Consider the following 18,525-nt stretch of genomic DNA (forward strand, 5'->3'; position numbering starts at 1 on the left):
TAAATTTTATGAAAATGCATGTGAAAATCAAGCCCTGAATATATATTATGGAGATATATGGAGATGTAAGCATAGTGATCAAATCTGTGAGGAAGGGGATAAGTTTCCACATTTAGAAGCAAAGGAAACTTTAAAAAGGACAAGAAGAACACATTTCATCCTCATAAACAATGAAAATCTCCTGTAGTAGATGATAAACATGATGTTTCAATGAACAGAAACAAATTAGGAATAGTTTTGCAATGAATGCAAAAATCCAAAGTTATCATTAACTCATAAATAATTTTCATAGGTTCAATTCATTGGTCCAAATGATTAGTATTTTTGTCTATCAAAGCAGGGACAAATAGAGCATGCAAATTATAAGAGAAATACTCAAATTCCAATGTATAAGAGGACAATAGATTCAAAGTTCGTGAAGAGACGAATATAATAGATTTAAGTTATAGAAAAATTTTCCTTCCCTTTGATAATCCCAGCTTTATGAAATTTAAATATTACTGCATTATTTTCACCATTTGTATCAGGAAATATTTCTAAGACATCCAAAGCTGCTAAAAAGGATAAAACGATACTCTTATGTATTGCTCATAGAAATACAAATGTAATGTCAGATATTATCAATAGCCATATAATAGTCACAAGCTATCATATAGAAATTTCTGTTTGTGAGAATAGTCCCTAATAAGTCATTAGGAATAGGAAGAGTAGATATATCATGAAATGCTGAAAATAGTTTAGATATCCAGGCTTTGGTGGAATGTTAAGAAATCTAGATTATGCCAATTCAGAGGAATATTAGATATTTAATTTTTTCGTATACAGTAACATAGAGAATTTGTTGACATAACATTAAATACAGAGAACAGGCCTTAATGGTGTACATTTTGTATAAAAATACTCATGATCTTATTTGTGTCAATAGTTATATATCAGGACATAGATGTAAATATGAGTGTAAGTGTGTGAGTGTGTGTGTACAGGGAGACAGAATCTAAAATGAACTTGACCACAGTTCCAGCTAATTTGTGCGAGTGACTTTTTTTAATGGACTCTTCAAAACACCTTTATTAAGCATGGATTACTTTTGGAGTGAGGGAGAAAAAGTTAATAGCACAACAGAAATAACACATGCATAGGGGCATCTGGGTGGCTCAGTAGGTTAAGCGTCCAGGTTTGGCTCAGGTCATGATCTCACGGTTCATAGGTTCAAGACCCACATTGGGCTCTGGGCTGAGCCTGGAGCTCAGAGCTCGGAGCCTGGAACCTGCTTCAGATTCTGTGTCTCCCTCTTTCTCTGCCCCTCCCCCACTCACTCTCTGTCTCTCTCTCTCTTTCAAAAATAAACATTAAAAAGACTTTTTTAAAAAAAGGAATAATATATGAAAAAGGTAATGTAATGAATTATCAAAAATCTAATGAAAAAGTATCAGCATTAAAAATAGGTGAACTTGTATGTGGGATATTCTGAGCAAGAGTTTTGGGAAAACGCTCGCATACAGCTACAACTATTTTCCATCATGTAGAAATGTACTTGCCAGACAATCCAGGGAGAGACCCAATTTCTAGTTGGCTTTTGTGAACCGCCTTCAATGGAGACACACTCTTCAGGTTACAATTCAGAGATAAAAACCTGAGAATACTTTCCTGAGCTGCAAATTAAGTCCTGGGAGACCGTTAGGGAATAAAGTCGTCCAACTGCTCATGCAATTCTACTCTTTCCTTGCATTCTTGCCCCCCCCTGGCCATTTCAGAGTTATCCTCTGAAAGAGGGAAGAGAAATGACAGTCATAATTGCCCCATTACAGGACAGCCTGTTTCCCGGAGGTCAAGAGCGATGTAACAGGCTGTTGAAAACATTGCCTTCCCTAGAGTCAAGAGGGTGGCCAATGAATTCCAGGGGACCCACAAGATAATGGAATTTTTTCTCATATACTTTTCAAGTGGACAGCTATGTTCGAATACATTCTTCTTCTACGCTATGCTATATTGAAGGAATAATTCTGATAATATTGTAAGGTCTACGTATTGTTGTTTTTTTCTTGCCTTAGAATTTATAAAGTAAAAAACAAGCCATTCTCCCGGAAATGTCACAGTCGCTGTGTTTTCTAGTTTTAAGTGATTTTACTAATTTAGTTTTGCTCAAGAAGCTAAGCTACATTTATTTTACAAGGCACAATTCAGTAGTCTATTAGTATGTATCTTGTATTTTATGGGCGAGTAAAATTAAATTTAAAATAGCATGTTTATAGGAACAGGAAGAAGTTAAAAAATAAAATTTTAGCATGAAAGGCAAAGCAAAGGTCATTCTTTCCTTTTTAGGGTATTTCAGAAAATTCTTATTTTATAAAGTCTTAACATAGTTTTTTTGTCTTTTAAAGACTTTAGTGAACCTCCTTTTCTTTTCTCCTGCCCATTTCTAATCTATCATATCTCCTCATTCCCATTACCTTTATTAAATCACTTAACTGATCAATGGTCTCATCCATTACCCACATAACCATTAATTTCAGAATCTTAGGCAACAGCCAGGACCAACTTAGCCTGTTCTCATCCAGCTCCTGAAAGTCTATTCTGTCACACAACTTCTCTGAAAGCTGAAAGAATATTTCATGTTTTTTCCTCTCATTTTTATGTGTTCTTTTGTATTTGTTAGCTGTAACTCTGTTTAATAGTTAAAAGTTCAAAAATACAAATCACTGTAGTTGTTTTGTTTCATATAAAATAAAATAAATATATATTTTAGTGATGATAAAAGTTACTGTATTAACTTAATTCCATTAACAGCCATTGTAAATTAGCATCAAGTGCTAAAATATATATTTAACATATATTCAAAAATGCATTAAAAATGTTTCTGTTGTCATGTTGCGATAAAGTCATTTCAAAAAAGGCACATAATCACTTTCAAAAATTTTAAGTATAGCATCTGAATGGGAAATTAGTATTTGTTCCAGAGAAAATTATGCCTGTTTAACTCTACTTCCATTGGCTTTAAAATATAATGAAAATCAGTAGCACCTGGGTGGCTCCTCAGTTAAGCCTCCGACTTCCACTCAGGTCACGATCTCATGGTTTGTAGGTTCAAGCCCTGCATCAGGCTCTGCGCTGACAGCTCAGAGTTTGGAACCTGCTTCAGATTCTGGGTCTCCCTCTCTTTTTGCCCCTCCCCTGCTTGTGCACTCTCTGTTTCTCTCTGTCTCTCTGTCTCGCTCTCAAAAATAAATAAACATTAAAAAATTTAACATAATGAAACACAATCATTGCCATTACTATATGTTAAGGTCAAATTTATACACTACTTCTGTTGATGTATAGGAGTGAGTTTCTTCTAAACATCACCATTAACTGAGATATAAAACATGGGAGGAGGAAAGAAGAGTGATATTGAGAATATTGATTTCATTTTGGATTCAAGTTGGAGATTCCTCTCAGCTAAGTGAAGAGGACAGATCAATAAAGGGTTGGATCTAGAACTCAGGAACAAACTCAGACGAGGTAGAAAGATGTATCTACCAGACTACATCAGCTGGAAGATGGTGGTCAGATCTGGGATACAGATGAGGGTGCACAGAAGTTACACACATCTGAGAACAGATCTTTTTCAACCATCACATCCTACAAGGACGACAGAGAGCAGTCAATCAAGAAGGAGGGAGGTTTTTGAGGTAGAAGCAGCACCAATGCTTAGGTGGCACCAAAGCCAAAGGGTGGGAGACTTGAGAGGAGAGTGTCTATTGGATATCAGAGAGGTGGAAATAAAATAAGAACTGGAAATTTTCCATTGCATTTGATAGTAAGAGGTCACTAGCAGCATTATTCTGATAAATTTAAGTGGATTAACAAAGGCAGAAAAGAGATTGGAATGGATTGAGAAAGGAATGCAGAGTTAAAAATTTTTTTAACGTTCAAAAAGTAGACAAAGTTCCAGAGTGATCCATCAAGAACCAGGCAGTTTTACATGGAAAAACAGAGTTGAGAGAGGGCAGAGTTCAGGTCTGAAGACCTGACCTTTTCTATGCTCCCAGATAAAGAAGTCAGCAGAAAATAGGTGGAGTGGATACATTGTAGTTCAAGGATTCAGAACATCCTGTCACTCAAGCATATATATGCAACAAAAGTCCCTCTTAGCCCAGAGGCTGGAGGCAGAAAAACCCAAGGTTAAATTGCAACGTTCAATAGGCACAAAATCACCAGTGTTTGTTCTCTACTAATTCAAGAAGAAACATTACTAAACCTAAGGGTACCTCTAAAGGTTGACCAAAAATTCTTCCAAAGGCTGACTGTTGGAATATGTTGCATAATATTTTGTAGACAGAAATCATTTACAAGGAAGCATTACTTTAATAAAACTCTGTGCCAACCTAGACCATACTGGATACCATTTGTGATGAATCCCCTTCCTCTTATTTAAAATTCTGCACCATGTTTCTGCAAACTATGCTGTTTCTTCCATCTTTTATTCTTCTAAGTTTTTAATTGTCACATCTTTTCATTAATCTTCCCTTGTCTCTTAGAGTTCACCAAGGTCTACAATAATGTCCCACTGGCTAAAATCCCTTCCTTTTATTTCTCACGCCAATAGTTATACTTATGTCATTGTTGTCCCCCCCCCCCCAACACACACACAATGATGTACACATTTAATGCTTTCCAAAACTCAATGAGGCAGTGTTGTTTGTTGAATTATTGCCTCCATCACTCTTTTCTTCCAGCAGTCATCATAGAAGTATATCCCCAACCTCAGACTTGCAGTTGGACCATCTAACTTACCTTGATGAGTAAGTGTCCGTGTGCCAACTGTGACCAGAGGCTTTCAGAGCCCTGCATGTTCCAGCCCTCCAAGAGCTTCCTATGCTTTGGGCAGTGATGCCTTCTTCCTCCCATCTTCTCGAAGGAGATGGTAACTGTCATGGAGTCAAGCCCTCCCACTCTCACATAAGCCTGGAAAAGTCTAGATTACTTTGCTTGAGCTGAGATAGCAGGATTGTTTGTTGCTACAGCGAAATCTATATAATGGAAATAAGTATTTTAACAGGAAAAAAAAAGCCTCAGAGTTTGCATGAATTAGTAAATCGCCATTTACTGTGTGACCAAATCTTAGATCTTATGAAGAACAGACATATCCTTTTTACTTAACATCACAGTGACCTCTCAACTAAAGAAGGGTAATTCTTTGGAGAAGTCATTCCTAAATATACATGAAAAAAAGACCCATTTTCCTTCAAGGGGTTTCCTCTTTTCCAAAACCCAATAAGAACAAAAAAAGTCTCTCCATTTATTTTCCCACAAATATATTTATCTCATTGATGTCAATAATGTAAATGCTTTGCTTCTTCCATGACTTTATTTTATGTATATGGAATACTTATTAATCCTTTCATTTTTACTAATACTTACTAATCCTTTATTTTTATAGCCTGAGACATAGTCCTTTCTAAATCAAGCTTAGAAATGCCTTCCTAAAATAAAACCAATAGCCTTGTTAAAAAAATAGGAGATCTGGAGGTGAGAGTCATTATATCATATCGCTTAAAAAAAAGTCCTTGCAAAAACATTTTAAAAGTTGAGAAAATATGGTATCGACAGGCTTTGAGGTACCAGCCCATCTGAGACACTAAAGTGTCCTAGGATCCTAAGATAAATATTATCAAATCTCATTCATTTATTCGTTTAGTGATCTAATCAATTTGCTGAGCTTGCCTACACAAAGCACCTTAGACTGGGTGGCTTAAACAGCAGAAACTCATTTTCTCACAATGCTGGAGGCTAGAGATCTAAATCTAACAGCATGCTCCCGTTCTGGTAAGAGCCCTCTTCTGGGTTGTAGATTGAAGATGTCTGTCTTTGTCCTCCCATGGCAGAGAGACACAGAGACAGAGAGAGAGAGAGAAAGGGTGGGGGAGAGAGCAAGTTCTCTGGCATATCTTTTTTTTTTTAATTTTTTCAATATATGAAATTTATTATCAAATTGGTTTCCATACAACACCCAGTGCTCATCCCAAAAGGTGCCCTCCTCAATACCCATCTCCCACCCTCCCCTCCCTCCCACCCCCCATCAACCCTCAGTTTGTTCTCAGTTTTTAAGAGTCTCTTATGCTTTGGCTCTCTCCCACTCTAACCTCTTTTTTCTTTTTCCTTCCCCTCCCCCATGGGTTTCTGTTAAGTTTCTCAGGATCCACATAAGAGTGAAAACACATGGTATCTGTCTTTCTCTGTATGGCTTATTTCACTTAGCATGACATTCTCCAGTTCCATCCACGTTGCTACAAAGGGCCATATTTCATTCTTTCTCATTGCCACGTAGTACTCCATTGTGTATATAAACCACAATTTCTTTATCCATTCATCAGTTGATGGACATTTAGGCTCTTTCCATAATTTGGCTATTGTTGAGAGTGCTGCTATAAACATTGGGGTACAGGTGCCCCTATGCATCAGGACTCCTGTATCCCTTGGGTAAATTCCTAGCAGTGCTATTCCTGAGTCATAGGGTAGGTCTATTTTTAATTTTTTGAGGAATCTCCACACTGTTTTCCAGAGCAGCTGCACCAATTTGCATTCCCACCAACAGTGCAAGAGGGTTCCCGTTTCTCCACATCCTCGCCAGCATCTATAGTCTCCTGTTTTGTTCATTTTAGCCACTCTGACTGGCATGAGGTGGTATCTGAGTGTGGTTTTCATTTGTATTTCCCTGATGAGGAGTGACGTTGAGCATCTTTTCATGTGCCTGTTGGCCATCCGGATGTCTTCTTTAGAGAAGTGTCTATTCATGTTTTCTGCCCATTTCTTCACTGGGTTATTTGTTTTTCGGGTGTGGAGTTTGGTGAGTTCTTTATAGATTTTGGATACTAGCCCTTTGTCTGATATGTCATTTGCAAATATCTCTTCCCATTCCATTGTTTGTCTGGCATCTCTTTGTATAGGAACATTAATCCCATCGTGCAGTCCCCACCCTCATGACCTCATCCAAACCTGACTGTCTCCCTAAGGCCCCACCTCCAAGTACCATCACACTGGGGGTTACGGCTCCAACATTTTTCTGAGGAAGAAATAATTCAGTGCTATCAGCGCATTGCTACCAGTATGTATTATTAGCATGGTAAGTATTGCTGTCAGTACACAGCAAACATGTATTAGTCATCTCTGCACCAGATACTTCTGCTCACACTGGGTGTATATTGGTGAACAAAAGAGAGAGAAAAGAGATAAAGATATTGATCATTTGGAAGGGAGGTTATGAAACTTTGAAGACAGAAGCTTCAACATATGTCTAATAAGAGTTTCCATGAGATAAAATAGAAATTACGAAGGAAAAAATAACACTTTTATTTTTTTATTTTGTTTAAATCCAGGTTAGTTAACATATAGTGTAATAATGATTTCATGAGTAGAATTTAGTGATTCATCACTTACATATAACACCCAGTGCTCATCTCAACAAGTGCCCTCCTTAATGTCTGTCACCCATTTAGCCCATTTCCTACCCACCTTCCCTCCAGCAACCCTCAGTATGTTCTCTGTATTTAAGAGTCTCTTATGGTTTGCCTCCCTCTCTTTGCATTCTATTTTTCCTTTCCCCCATCTTAATCTGTTGGGTTTCTTAAATTCCACATATGAGTGAAATCATATAATATTTATCTTTCTCTGACTGACTTATTTCAGTTAGCATAATACACTCTAGTTCCAACCACATTGTTGCAAATAGCAAGATTTCATTCTTTTTGATTGCCAAGTAATACTCCATCATATATATATATATACCACATCTTCTTTAGCCATTCATCCTTTGGTGGACATTTGGGCTCTTTCCATACTTTGGCTATTGTCAGTGGCACTGCTATAAACATTAGGGTTCATGTGCCCCTTCGAATCAGAATTTTGTATTCTTTGAGTAAATAGTAGTGCAGTTGCTGGATGGTAGGGTAGTTCTATTTTTAACTTTTTTGAGGAGCCTCCATACTGTTTTCCAGAGTGGCTGTACCAGTTTGCATTCCCACCAGCAGTGCAAGAGGGTTCCCCTTTCTCCGCACCCTCGCCAACATCTATTGTTTCCTGAGTTGTTAATTTTAGCCACTCTGACAGGTGCGAGGTGGTGAAAAGAGGGCGATGTGGTACTCCTGATTCCACCAATAACAGATTAACATAATTTCCCTGGTGAATCTCATTGAGGAAAACTAGCAGAGCAAGAGAATACACCTTAGAAAGTCATCTTGAAGGCAGAAGACTAATAAAACAGTAAATAATGAGGTCAAGGGAGAAGTTCTGGGATTCTGAGAATGAACTCTGCATTCTGAAATGCTTTTCTCTGGGGATGTTGACACAGACAGAGCAGGACTTTTGACAGGCTCTCAGATTCTTGGAAGCAGTGCTCGGAATCTAGATACTGGTGAGGCCAGGAGCGTGACCCTCTTACCATTTGCAGTCCTCTTACCAGCATTGCATGCTGGAAGCAAAGATAAATTAGATGTAAATCAGCATTTGCTCACCTTTCACACAAATAAATACAGTTTTGACCATCCCAGAAATTCTCCCTGTCTTATTTCGGTTGGAAAGCACTGCTCTGTATGCAAAACAAAACAGCACACAACACAACAACAACAACAACAACAACAACAACAAAACCCAAGTATATGCCAAAATGAGTACTTGAAGAAGAAATTTGCTATACGCCAAACCGTGAATAAATGAATGGTTACAGACCGAGAGAGAGTACGAAGGAGCTTCTGGGATAATTTTCGATTTAGATACTGGTTACAAGGTATTTCCCTTGACAAAATTCATAAATCTATGCGTTTATGTCTTGTTCATTTTTATACATATGTATGTTATAACAAAATGGTTTAAAAATACAGTGCCCCAATCCTAACTCTGTTCTTTTTATATTGCATACCCAATAATGTGTGGTTTTCTTCCTTAACCTGGACATTTTCCTTGTACTTGCTTGATAACACTTACTTATTTGTTAAAAACACACACACACAAATTCCCTGTGAGAAAATGTGCCCAGACAACTTGGTTATACTTTGAACACTTTTGTGTCTATTCCACTTTCACAAAAACTGACCTGGAAAATGAATTAAATGTTTTCTGTTGCGGTCCTTCCCACCACAGTTCTTCACCAGACAGCACTGATGGCTTCATTCATCGCCCTCCACCATGTGGTTGGAACTTCCCATGTATTGTTTTATTAAATCCTCCTGTGAAAGGAGTAGTATTCCCATTTTGGAAATAGAAGTACAGAGGTTGAGAAATAGCACCATGTCCTCAAAATTGTATGCGACAAACTCAGAATTAGAAATCAAGACCAACTAATTTCAAGTTCCTGGTCTTTCTACACGGTCTCCTGCGGTCCCCTTATAACAGAGGCAGAGACTAGTACTTTTCCTGGCAGGTGTGCAAAATTATTAAATCTACCGGAAATGAGATGACAGAGGAGTCACATGAGGGTGAGCATATCAGAGGTGGCGCACATTCTCCATGAACTGGCTGAGATTATAGCTTATCAGAGTCATCTGATGGCATCTGAAAAGTCATATAATGAGACCACTTTGAATTCCCTTTGAAATCACCTTCAGAGTCTGAAGACTTGGCTTTTCATGAGCTAGCGCTCCTTTTGACAACTCTCTGTATTAGAAAAACTTTTCTTATGTTAAGGCTAAATACATTTTTTTCTCTGTGCATTATGCCCAATTGTTCCAATTCTTTCTGTTATGGGCATATTTAAAAAAAAAAAAAAAGACTTGAGAGAACATCAAAAATTCAAAACCACGTTTTAAAAAATCTCTTGATGGGGCGCCTGGGTGGCGCAGTCGGCTAAGCGTCCGACTTCAGCCAGGTCACGATCTCGCGGTCCGTGGGTTCGAGCCCCGCGTCAGGCACTGGGCTGATGGCTCAGAGCCTGGAGCCTGTTTCTGATTCTGTGTCTCCCTCTCTCTCTGCCCCTCCCCCGTTCGTGCTCTGTCTCTCTCTGTCCCAAAAATAAATAAACGTTGAAAAAAAAAATTTTTTTTTAATTAAAAAAAAAAAATCTCTTGAATTTGCTCTCTTCTTGTTTCCTCCAATGACTTTTAATATGACCTGAGTTTTGAGTCACTTCATTGTCCTGATTGTTGCCCCCTGACTTCTTCAATTTGTTTATATCTCCTTCTACAGGATTTTCTGCTAGGTGCTTCCTAAAATGCAAAGTAGAGCAGGAGTACTTCATGTGTCTTTTTGCAAGCCTCAGGTTCCTTTCATTACACCAGTGATTTCCAAAATAGAATAGAAAAGGGACAGGCTTGAGTGACAAGAGTGAACATGGTGGCTGGGTGGGTGTGGTGTTAAGCACGTGAAAAGAGAAAAAAACCAACGCTGACTCCATTTTGTTAAAGTCCGTGTACATCAACGATGCTCATAATCTCGTTTTCCTCCACCTCCTTAAATAGGAGTAAGTCTGGTCTTATTTTCACCTACCTCTGTTTTTTTTTTTCTTCTTCCTGATGATTAAACCCTATCTTCCCTACTAGAGTTTCGATATTTCCCTAATTTTCAGAATAAACCAAACTAGAGGAAGGAAATACTTAAGCAAATATAAGACTTAGAAGTAAGTCACTTCCCCACACATGCAGAATGCAGGTCGATTTAAACCCCCTCTTAAGGGCAGATCTTCCATGTTTCTGAGCCAAACCCCTGTCTGGCCAACTAGGGAGGCCCAGGACTCACAGCTCGCTCTCACCTGGAGCCAGGGCATGCTCCAGGCCACAATTTTCATCTTCATTTTCTCCATTCAGGTAACAGGGCTCTTCCTCCCTAAGATCTGGAGCTTATGTCCACATACAAGTCTTTGTCTTTGTTTCAGGCTTGTTTTTCCAGCATGTTCTTTTGTATAACCTGCTCTGGATTTCCTTTTCTAGGAAGACAACCACGTTTTGGCCAGGTCCACAGCCCTGGAACTGAAACACTGAGTGCAGCTCTCCTCCCAGGGCAGGGAACTCATTACCTAGTTGTCCTGTGTCCCCAAAACTACCTTCTGAGTTCTGAATATCTTCTGATTGCTTTTTCATGGATCGTTCACCCCTCTGGGAACATCTTGATATGTTTTCACTTACGAATGCTGATCATAAGCATGGGGTAGAATATTCTGGCGACATAGTCCATTTGCAGCCAAGCCTTATCTACTTTCTCAGTCCTTCCCTAAGAGCTGAGGCCTTGGTCCCAACCTTGTGGTGTTTCATCTCTTTGTGACTGCACAGTCATGCCCTGTCAGTTCACTCTGAGATGTGATGGGTGTCATCTACAAACTGTCCTCTTCCTGGGATAGGATATCAGACACATAAAATATCTCTGAATTATTTTTTTTTAAAGCCTGAAGTGTTATTCTGAGCATATTACCAAGAAAAAATATACCGTGATAAGAATCAATAATGGCATGCCTTACCTGTCTGCACTTACCTTAAAGGAGACCAACTTTGTACACAGCTGCAGTAAAGAATGTGTGTTTGCAAAATAGTTCGTCTTAAATTTCTGTACATTTGAATTCCATTATCATGCATTCTGAAAAAATGAAAAAGCGTACTGTCTCCCATCTCTTCCAAAACGCATCTATTGATTAGTCCAAAAGCTTCATTGGAACCCTCAGACACTGCTGGTGGGAATGGACACAGTGCAGCTGCTTTGGAAGATGATTTGGCAGTGTCTCCAACAGCTAAACCCAGAATTACCATACGATCCAGCAATTCTACTTCTGTGAAACACATGTTTACACACAAAAAAACCTTGTGTATAAGTATCCACAGCAGCATTGTTTATAATAGCTAAAAGCAGAGGCAATGCAAACATCTGTCAACCGGTGAATGAATGAGTGAATGAATGAATTAGTGAATGAATGAATGAGTGAAGGAAGGAAATATGCCCTATCCATGCAATGGAATATTACTCATCTAAAAAGGAATGCATTATTGCCACATGCTCCAACATGGATAAACCTTGAGAACATCATGGTACGTGAAAGAAGCCAGATCCCCCCCAAAAAAGACCCAATATTGTAAGGGTCCATTTATATGAAATGTGCATAATAAATGAATTCACAGAAACACAAAGCATATTAATTTTCATCTAGGGAGGGGGGTGTAGGAGGGATGGGAGGGAAGACTAATAGTGCCGCTTTGGGTTTATGAAAATATTCTGGAATTAGTGGTGATGATTGCAAAACCTTGTAAATATACTAAAAACCACTGAATTTTATACTTTAAAAAGGTGAAGTATATTTAAAAAAAAAAACACCAAACAGAATAGGAACAGGTTGCAATGCAGTAAATGGAGTATTTGGAAATATCATAAAGAAATTCACTAGATTAGAGAGTTTGAAAGATCACATATAAATTGAACCCTAAAGCCTTAAATCACAATGCACTAGACTTCTGTGATTTCTTTTCTTTTCTTTTCTTTTTTCTTTTCTTTTCTTCTCTTCTCTTCTCTTCTCTTCTCTTCTCTTCTCTTCTCTTTTCTTTTCTTTCCTTTCCTTTCCTTTTCTTTTTTTTTCTTTTCTTTAGGTTCATATTATTTCCTGAAATCTAAAAGTAGTTGCAGCTTCCTAGGGATTTCTGGAGTATTTCAGAACTCCCTCGTTTGATATATAATTTTAAAATGTCAAGACGACCATGGTTCCATTTATTCCTGCTGTATTTTTTCTTGCTGGATTTGAATTAGCATTTCAATCTATAGGAAGAAAATTATCTAAATTCATCTGTTTTCAGGGTGAAAACAAATAAAAGCTCAAAACGTAACCTCATCCCCTTATCCTAAAGGTAGAGACAGACCCTGAGGTCTGAATACGTTAGTGAGGCTTCTGCCCAGTGGTATAAAGTTAGCTTGTGGAATAAATGAGACTATGTGGTAAGAAGTTTCTCATTGAATCATCATGAATTATTAATTTGTCCATCAGAGTAGAGGGAATCTCTCCTATCTTTTGGAATGTAGACATTTCCTAAGTGACCTTATCCTAACTGTTAATTAAATATAATAGTCCAGATATACCAGGATGGGGTGCGGGTGCACACTCCAGCTGTTGTCTCCCTCTGACATGTCCTGTGACGTTCTCTCCTCAGTCATTCTCTTGCCCATATTGGCCTCTTGTTTGTTTGTTTGTTTGTTTGTTTAAATTCAAGTTAGTTAACATACACTGTAATATTGGTTTCAGGAGTAGAACCCAGTGATTCATGTCTTACATGCAACACCCAGCGCTTATCCCAATAAGTGCCCTCCTTCATTATCTGAAGAATTTTTTTTTTAATTTGTAAGTTTTTTTCCAAATTGTGTTTCTCTCTCACTAGGACATAAGTTCCCTTAGAGTGAGGATGTCCCCCCTTCACCTCTCTACCCACAGCAACTTAGAACCGTGCCTGACACATTTCAGACCTTAATATACGTGTATTGAATAACCGAATGAACTAGTCGCTCTTATAAATAGAAGGCTAAAGATTGAGATTTTTAAAACTTATATTTTGACCAAGGATGCTTATTTTGTGTTATAAATTGACTTGTTTCCACCTCAAAGGACAAGAAAAAACAACGTACTTAGGTTAAGATTCAGGAAATTTCTGGTGGTCAGACTCCAAAATCACTAAAACCAGAAGTGGCTACTTAGAACCATGATGGACTCTCTATCTGTGCAAATGGTCATGCATAAATCAGAAATCTACCAGTATGCTTCTTGGTAGCTGATAAGATGATGTTTTCAAAGTCCTGTGACATCCTGTTCACTTGGTATATGTAGTTTGATTCTTTCCCATTCATGTCATAGACAATGAAGCTATTAGTTGCGCAAATCGAGCTTGATGATTTCAAACAAGAGTAAACCAAAAGTCACCTTATTAAAGCATTCTGTTATTCTCAGGGTTTTCCATAATGCATAGATGTCAGAATGCTAATTAGAGCTACTGTTTTCTTACTTTTAGTTGCCACAGCCATGGCAATTTCACCACTTACGTGAGAGCAGCAGGCTGTGCAATCTTTCTGTCAATTGTTTTTACAATTAGTGACAAATTGGATTATTTTTTGGCTGGAATTAATTTGTTCCCTAATCTGTTCCAACTGGACATGTTTTTATATAAATATCCAGCATCAATTATGTATTAGAAACAGATTGTTTTGCCCTGCAAACTTAGCCCTGAAATATCACTTCAAAAATTGAGGTGCTGATTAAAACCTCAATATTGACCATAAATTGTGTCTTGAATTAATTGAGGAGTACCAGGAATCTCTCTTCCAAAAAAGCATCCTGGCAATCCGCTGATGTTGGTGATTCTTGAAAAATAATGTTTTCCAGGGACTCCTGGGTGGCTCAGTTGGTTAAGTGTCAACTCTTAGTTTCTGCTAAGGTCATGATCTCACAGTTTGTGAGTTTGAGCCCTGTGCTGGGCCCTATGCTGACAGCATGGAGCTTGCTTGGGATTCTGTCTCACCTCCCTTGTTTATATGCTCTGTCTCTCAAAAATAAATAAATAAAAATTTTTAAATGATGATAATATTTTCCATATGATGTTTTTTAAATGCAAAATTTCCAGAAGAGGTTGCATCTTGGTATAAAGTAGTAGCTTATAGAACATTTAACTGAAATGAGAGCTTCAGGTTCCAAGAATCGTTCATAATGGTAGGAAAGATTGTCACTGTGAGTTTAGAAGTAGAAACACTGATACTACAATATTAGTTTGCTAGAGCTTTCAAAACAAAGTCCTCAAATTGGGTAGCTTAAAAACCAGAAATCTATTGTCTCATAGTCCTGAAGACTAAAAGTCCAAAATCAAGGTATTGGCAGGATTGGCTATTTCTGGGGCCTTTAATGGAAGAATGTGTTCTGGGCCCCTCTCTCTGGCTTGTAGATGCCCATCTTTTGTCCTTGCCTCTCTATATCGTCTACTCTCTGTGTGTGTCTTTCTCCAAAGTTCTCCTTTCTATAAGGACATCGGTCCTATTGGATTAGGGACCTACCTAATCCAGTATGACCTCATTTTAACTAACTGCATCTATAGTAATCCTATTTCCAAATGAAGTCACATTCTGAGTTGGTAGAGGTTAAGGATTCAATACATGAATTTATGAATTGTGGGGATACACAACTTGATCCATAACAACTACTACTACTAATAATCTTTTATACATTTAATATTATGTTTGATCCTTTATGAGGTAGCTAATAGCATTCCCATTTTGCAGATGAGGCTGAAAGAGTGATTTGCTAGCGTTTGTTACCTACTGGGATTAGAGTTACTTCTGACCCCAAACTCATTGCTGGCTTTCCATTATTCCACTGGGTGCTTGTACTGAACTTGAGTAGGACAACCATTTTGACCAGGGCCCACTCTTGAACAACTCGAATACAATCTAAAAACAAAATGGTGAGTCCATGATATATTGGATTATTTACTTTTAGAATTGTCATTTATCTGTTCCTCTGTAACCGCTCCAAAATCTAGAGGCTTAAAACAGCAACCATTTTATTATATCTCATGATTTGAAAGGCACTCCGAGGGCTGATTAGTCTGTTCCACATGACATCCACCCGGGTTCACTTAATAGTAATTAGCTGACAGTTGGTCTGATCCTGAGGATCTGTGAAGTTTTCATCTGCAGGCCTAGGATCTGAATGGGGACAACTGTAAGTATGAGCTCAGACCTTTGCCTTCTAGTCTCCATGGTTCTGTTTAGTGTAGCAGGTAGTTGGACTTCTTCCACGATGACTCAGGCTCCCAGAGTGAGTATTCTAAGAGATGGAGCCGAAGCCATAGGACTTGTGCCTTAGTCTCAAAAGTCATACAGTCTGACTTAGGCTACATTCAAGTTGTCAAAAGTGACCAGCTCAGAATTAAGGAGGGAGAGTTACAGAACTTCTTGGATGTGTATAAAGTTTACTTGGGAGCCATGTTTGAAGCCTTCCTATTAAAAAGCCAGAAGCATCTGGGGTTGCTGGGTGGCTCAGTCAGTTAAGCATCTGACTCTTAATTTTGGCTGGGGTCATGACTTCATGGTTCTTGAGATCAAACCCTGAGTCAGGTCCTGACAGCATGGAATCTTCTTGGGATTCTCCCTCTCCCTTTCTCTGTTCTTCCCCTACTTGTGCTCTATCTCAAAATAAACTTAAATAAAAATATTTTTTTAAAAAGTTAGAAGCATCTTAAAAACCACCTACTTCAGTTTTCAATCTTATTAAATACCAGCAAATGAAAGTTTTGATAGTCTTGTATAATAGCACAAATGTCACTACATTAAATTAAAATAATAATTATTTGTTAATGAATTCAGTGATATTTCTCTTGATCTTAGATTCTAGTGCCTATAATGATAGAATTAAGAAATAAGTGTTTATACATTCAGTTATTTTTATTTTAATGAATGAAAACTGATCTTACTTATTAGATTTCAGCCTTAAGGAACCCAGAATCCCCACCATCTTCTGAAAGCATAGAAGAAAAATGATGAATTATTTAAATTCCCAAATCTTGGTTTTCATATATCAGAGGCCCTGAGAGATTATATGACTCATCCAAGATCATCTCTAGTCTAGAGAATAGACCTCATAACTCCAAGATTGACTCTTCATCAAATTATGCTGCTCTCTGCTACTTCCCTAGTAAATTTTGCAGCAACATGATGTAATAATAGTGGTTATGTGTGGAGACAGGAGCCCAAGCACTTTGGTTTATCATCCTAGCTGTGATTATTGGAAAGTTACCTTATTGGAAAGTGCCTCAGTTTGTTCATTATTATATAAGGTGAATATTAGTCATATCTTAAAGGAGAGGTGAACATTTAAAGTTAGTACTTGAAAAGATCTTAAAGCAATGCCCAGGACATGCTAGGTGCTATATAAATATTTACTGTCATTAAACACTCACAAAAATACATAAATAATCATTGACACACTTTAATAAAAGCATCTTTCTTTTCTCCTTTATTTGATCTTAGAAAAAGCTTATAAATTACTTAATAATTATATACAACTTCAGTATGAAATGTATATATGTATATGTATACATATGTATATGTGTGTGTATATATGTGTATATATATACACATATATATACATTTCATACTGAGGTTGTGTGTGTGTGTGTGTATGTGTATATACACATACATACATACATACCATTCATTTGGAATATCTTATATCAAATCTGAAACCTATACATGGACTTTAATTCTAAAAAAAGTTTTTTTTTTAATTCTAGGCAAACTTTTCCTGAATTCTTATAGATACGGAAAATGATGCCCCCAAAGGGTAAGTAATTTATCTAAGTATACACTGTGTGTAAGTAAGAAAAAGTATCCATTTCTCTTAATAAATCAGTGGTGTTTTATCCGTAGGTATATTTCAAATTCAAGATTAAGCCCTAATTTCCTCAGTTTGCATTTAAGTGGAAACTTGCATATCTAAATCTATTCCTTGATTTTCATGGTTATACTGAAATGCATAATATCTTGAGTAATTGGTAGGATGTGTGTTCCAGTGGGAGCATCAGTGAGAGGAAAGACATTCTACGTGTGGCATATATTGAGAGATGCCTGACAAAGCAAGTGATGCTTGAGTATATGATGATGCTCCCAGTGCCACACTAGCGTCTAACACGTGTGCTGACCGAGATTGCCGACTGGTACGGTGTTGCTAGAGCGGTGTTGTATGAATGTTTTGTCTTTCTGCAACTCATGCTGTGGAAACGAGAATTATTGAACTCTCAAAGCCAACTGTTGAGTGAAATAATTGCCAAGAAACGGGAGCTGTGGGGAGAGCAGCAGTTCATTAAGACACGTCTTGCAGACTGAGAAAGCAGGGGGGCAGTGGTCGAGGCTTTACACAGCCATACAGTAGAATCTGTAGGCTTGAATCACTTTCTGCCCCTCCAGGAAGTGGGATCCCCAGTGCTCAATAAAGAAGAGAGAACCATTAGCTATCGCCCACTGGTGTGTGTGGCCCAAGTGGGCCAGCTCCTCCCTGAAGCTGTTTGCGTTCCCTGCTGGGTAGGAAGGGTCCATCTGCATTACAGGGACACATTATCTTTACATCTGTGTTGGCTCTGAAAAGTACGCAGGTCTGTCAGTGAAGAAATAATTTCCGTCTAAAGCCCTTCAAGGTCTTCCCATTGGCCTGCACAACTTCAGTCTTAGCCTCTCCAGTCGTACCTTGACCCCGTCTCTGTCTCCTCACTTGGACCCGCCGCAGCCACACTGGGCTCTGTTCCTTCAAATATCCCGTGTCCTCCTCGTTCTCCGTCTTTACACATCCTAGGCCTTTTGCCTGGAGCGCTCTTCCCATCCAGTGTCCATGACGCAAATTCTCATGCATTTTTTAGGGCTGAGCCTGCTTCTTCGGGAGGCCTTCCCTACATTCCAAAGTTAGGTAAATCCCCTGTTGCACATTCTCGTGGTTCCGCTATTCTTGACAACTTCTTGTTGAGCCTGCATCTTTTACCTGACTCTCCTAGCTACATGAGGACGTAAACTGTACCTCTATGTTCAATGTCATGAACCAAGCACCCAGCCCACTGTGTG

General features: G+C 38.2%; 1 protein-coding gene across 2 annotated transcripts in view; it reads left to right on the forward strand.

Moving 5' to 3' along the window:
* The window catches only part of GRIA4 (glutamate ionotropic receptor AMPA type subunit 4), a 1,433,894-nt gene that overhangs the window by 935,450 nt on the left and 479,919 nt on the right, over positions 1 to 18,525 (forward strand). For both annotated transcript variants that reach the window (XM_045039802.1, XM_045039803.1), the window contains one exon: positions 17,208 to 17,257. In XM_045039802.1, the coding sequence (XP_044895737.1) occupies positions 17,242 to 17,257 (16 nt within the window). In that variant the 5' untranslated portion in view covers positions 17,208 to 17,241. The remainder of the gene's footprint in view (positions 1 to 17,207; positions 17,258 to 18,525) is intronic.

This window comes from Felis catus, chromosome D1, assembly GCF_018350175.1.
Source record: "Felis catus isolate Fca126 chromosome D1, F.catus_Fca126_mat1.0, whole genome shotgun sequence".
NCBI classification, from domain to species: Eukaryota; Metazoa; Chordata; class Mammalia; order Carnivora; family Felidae; genus Felis; species Felis catus.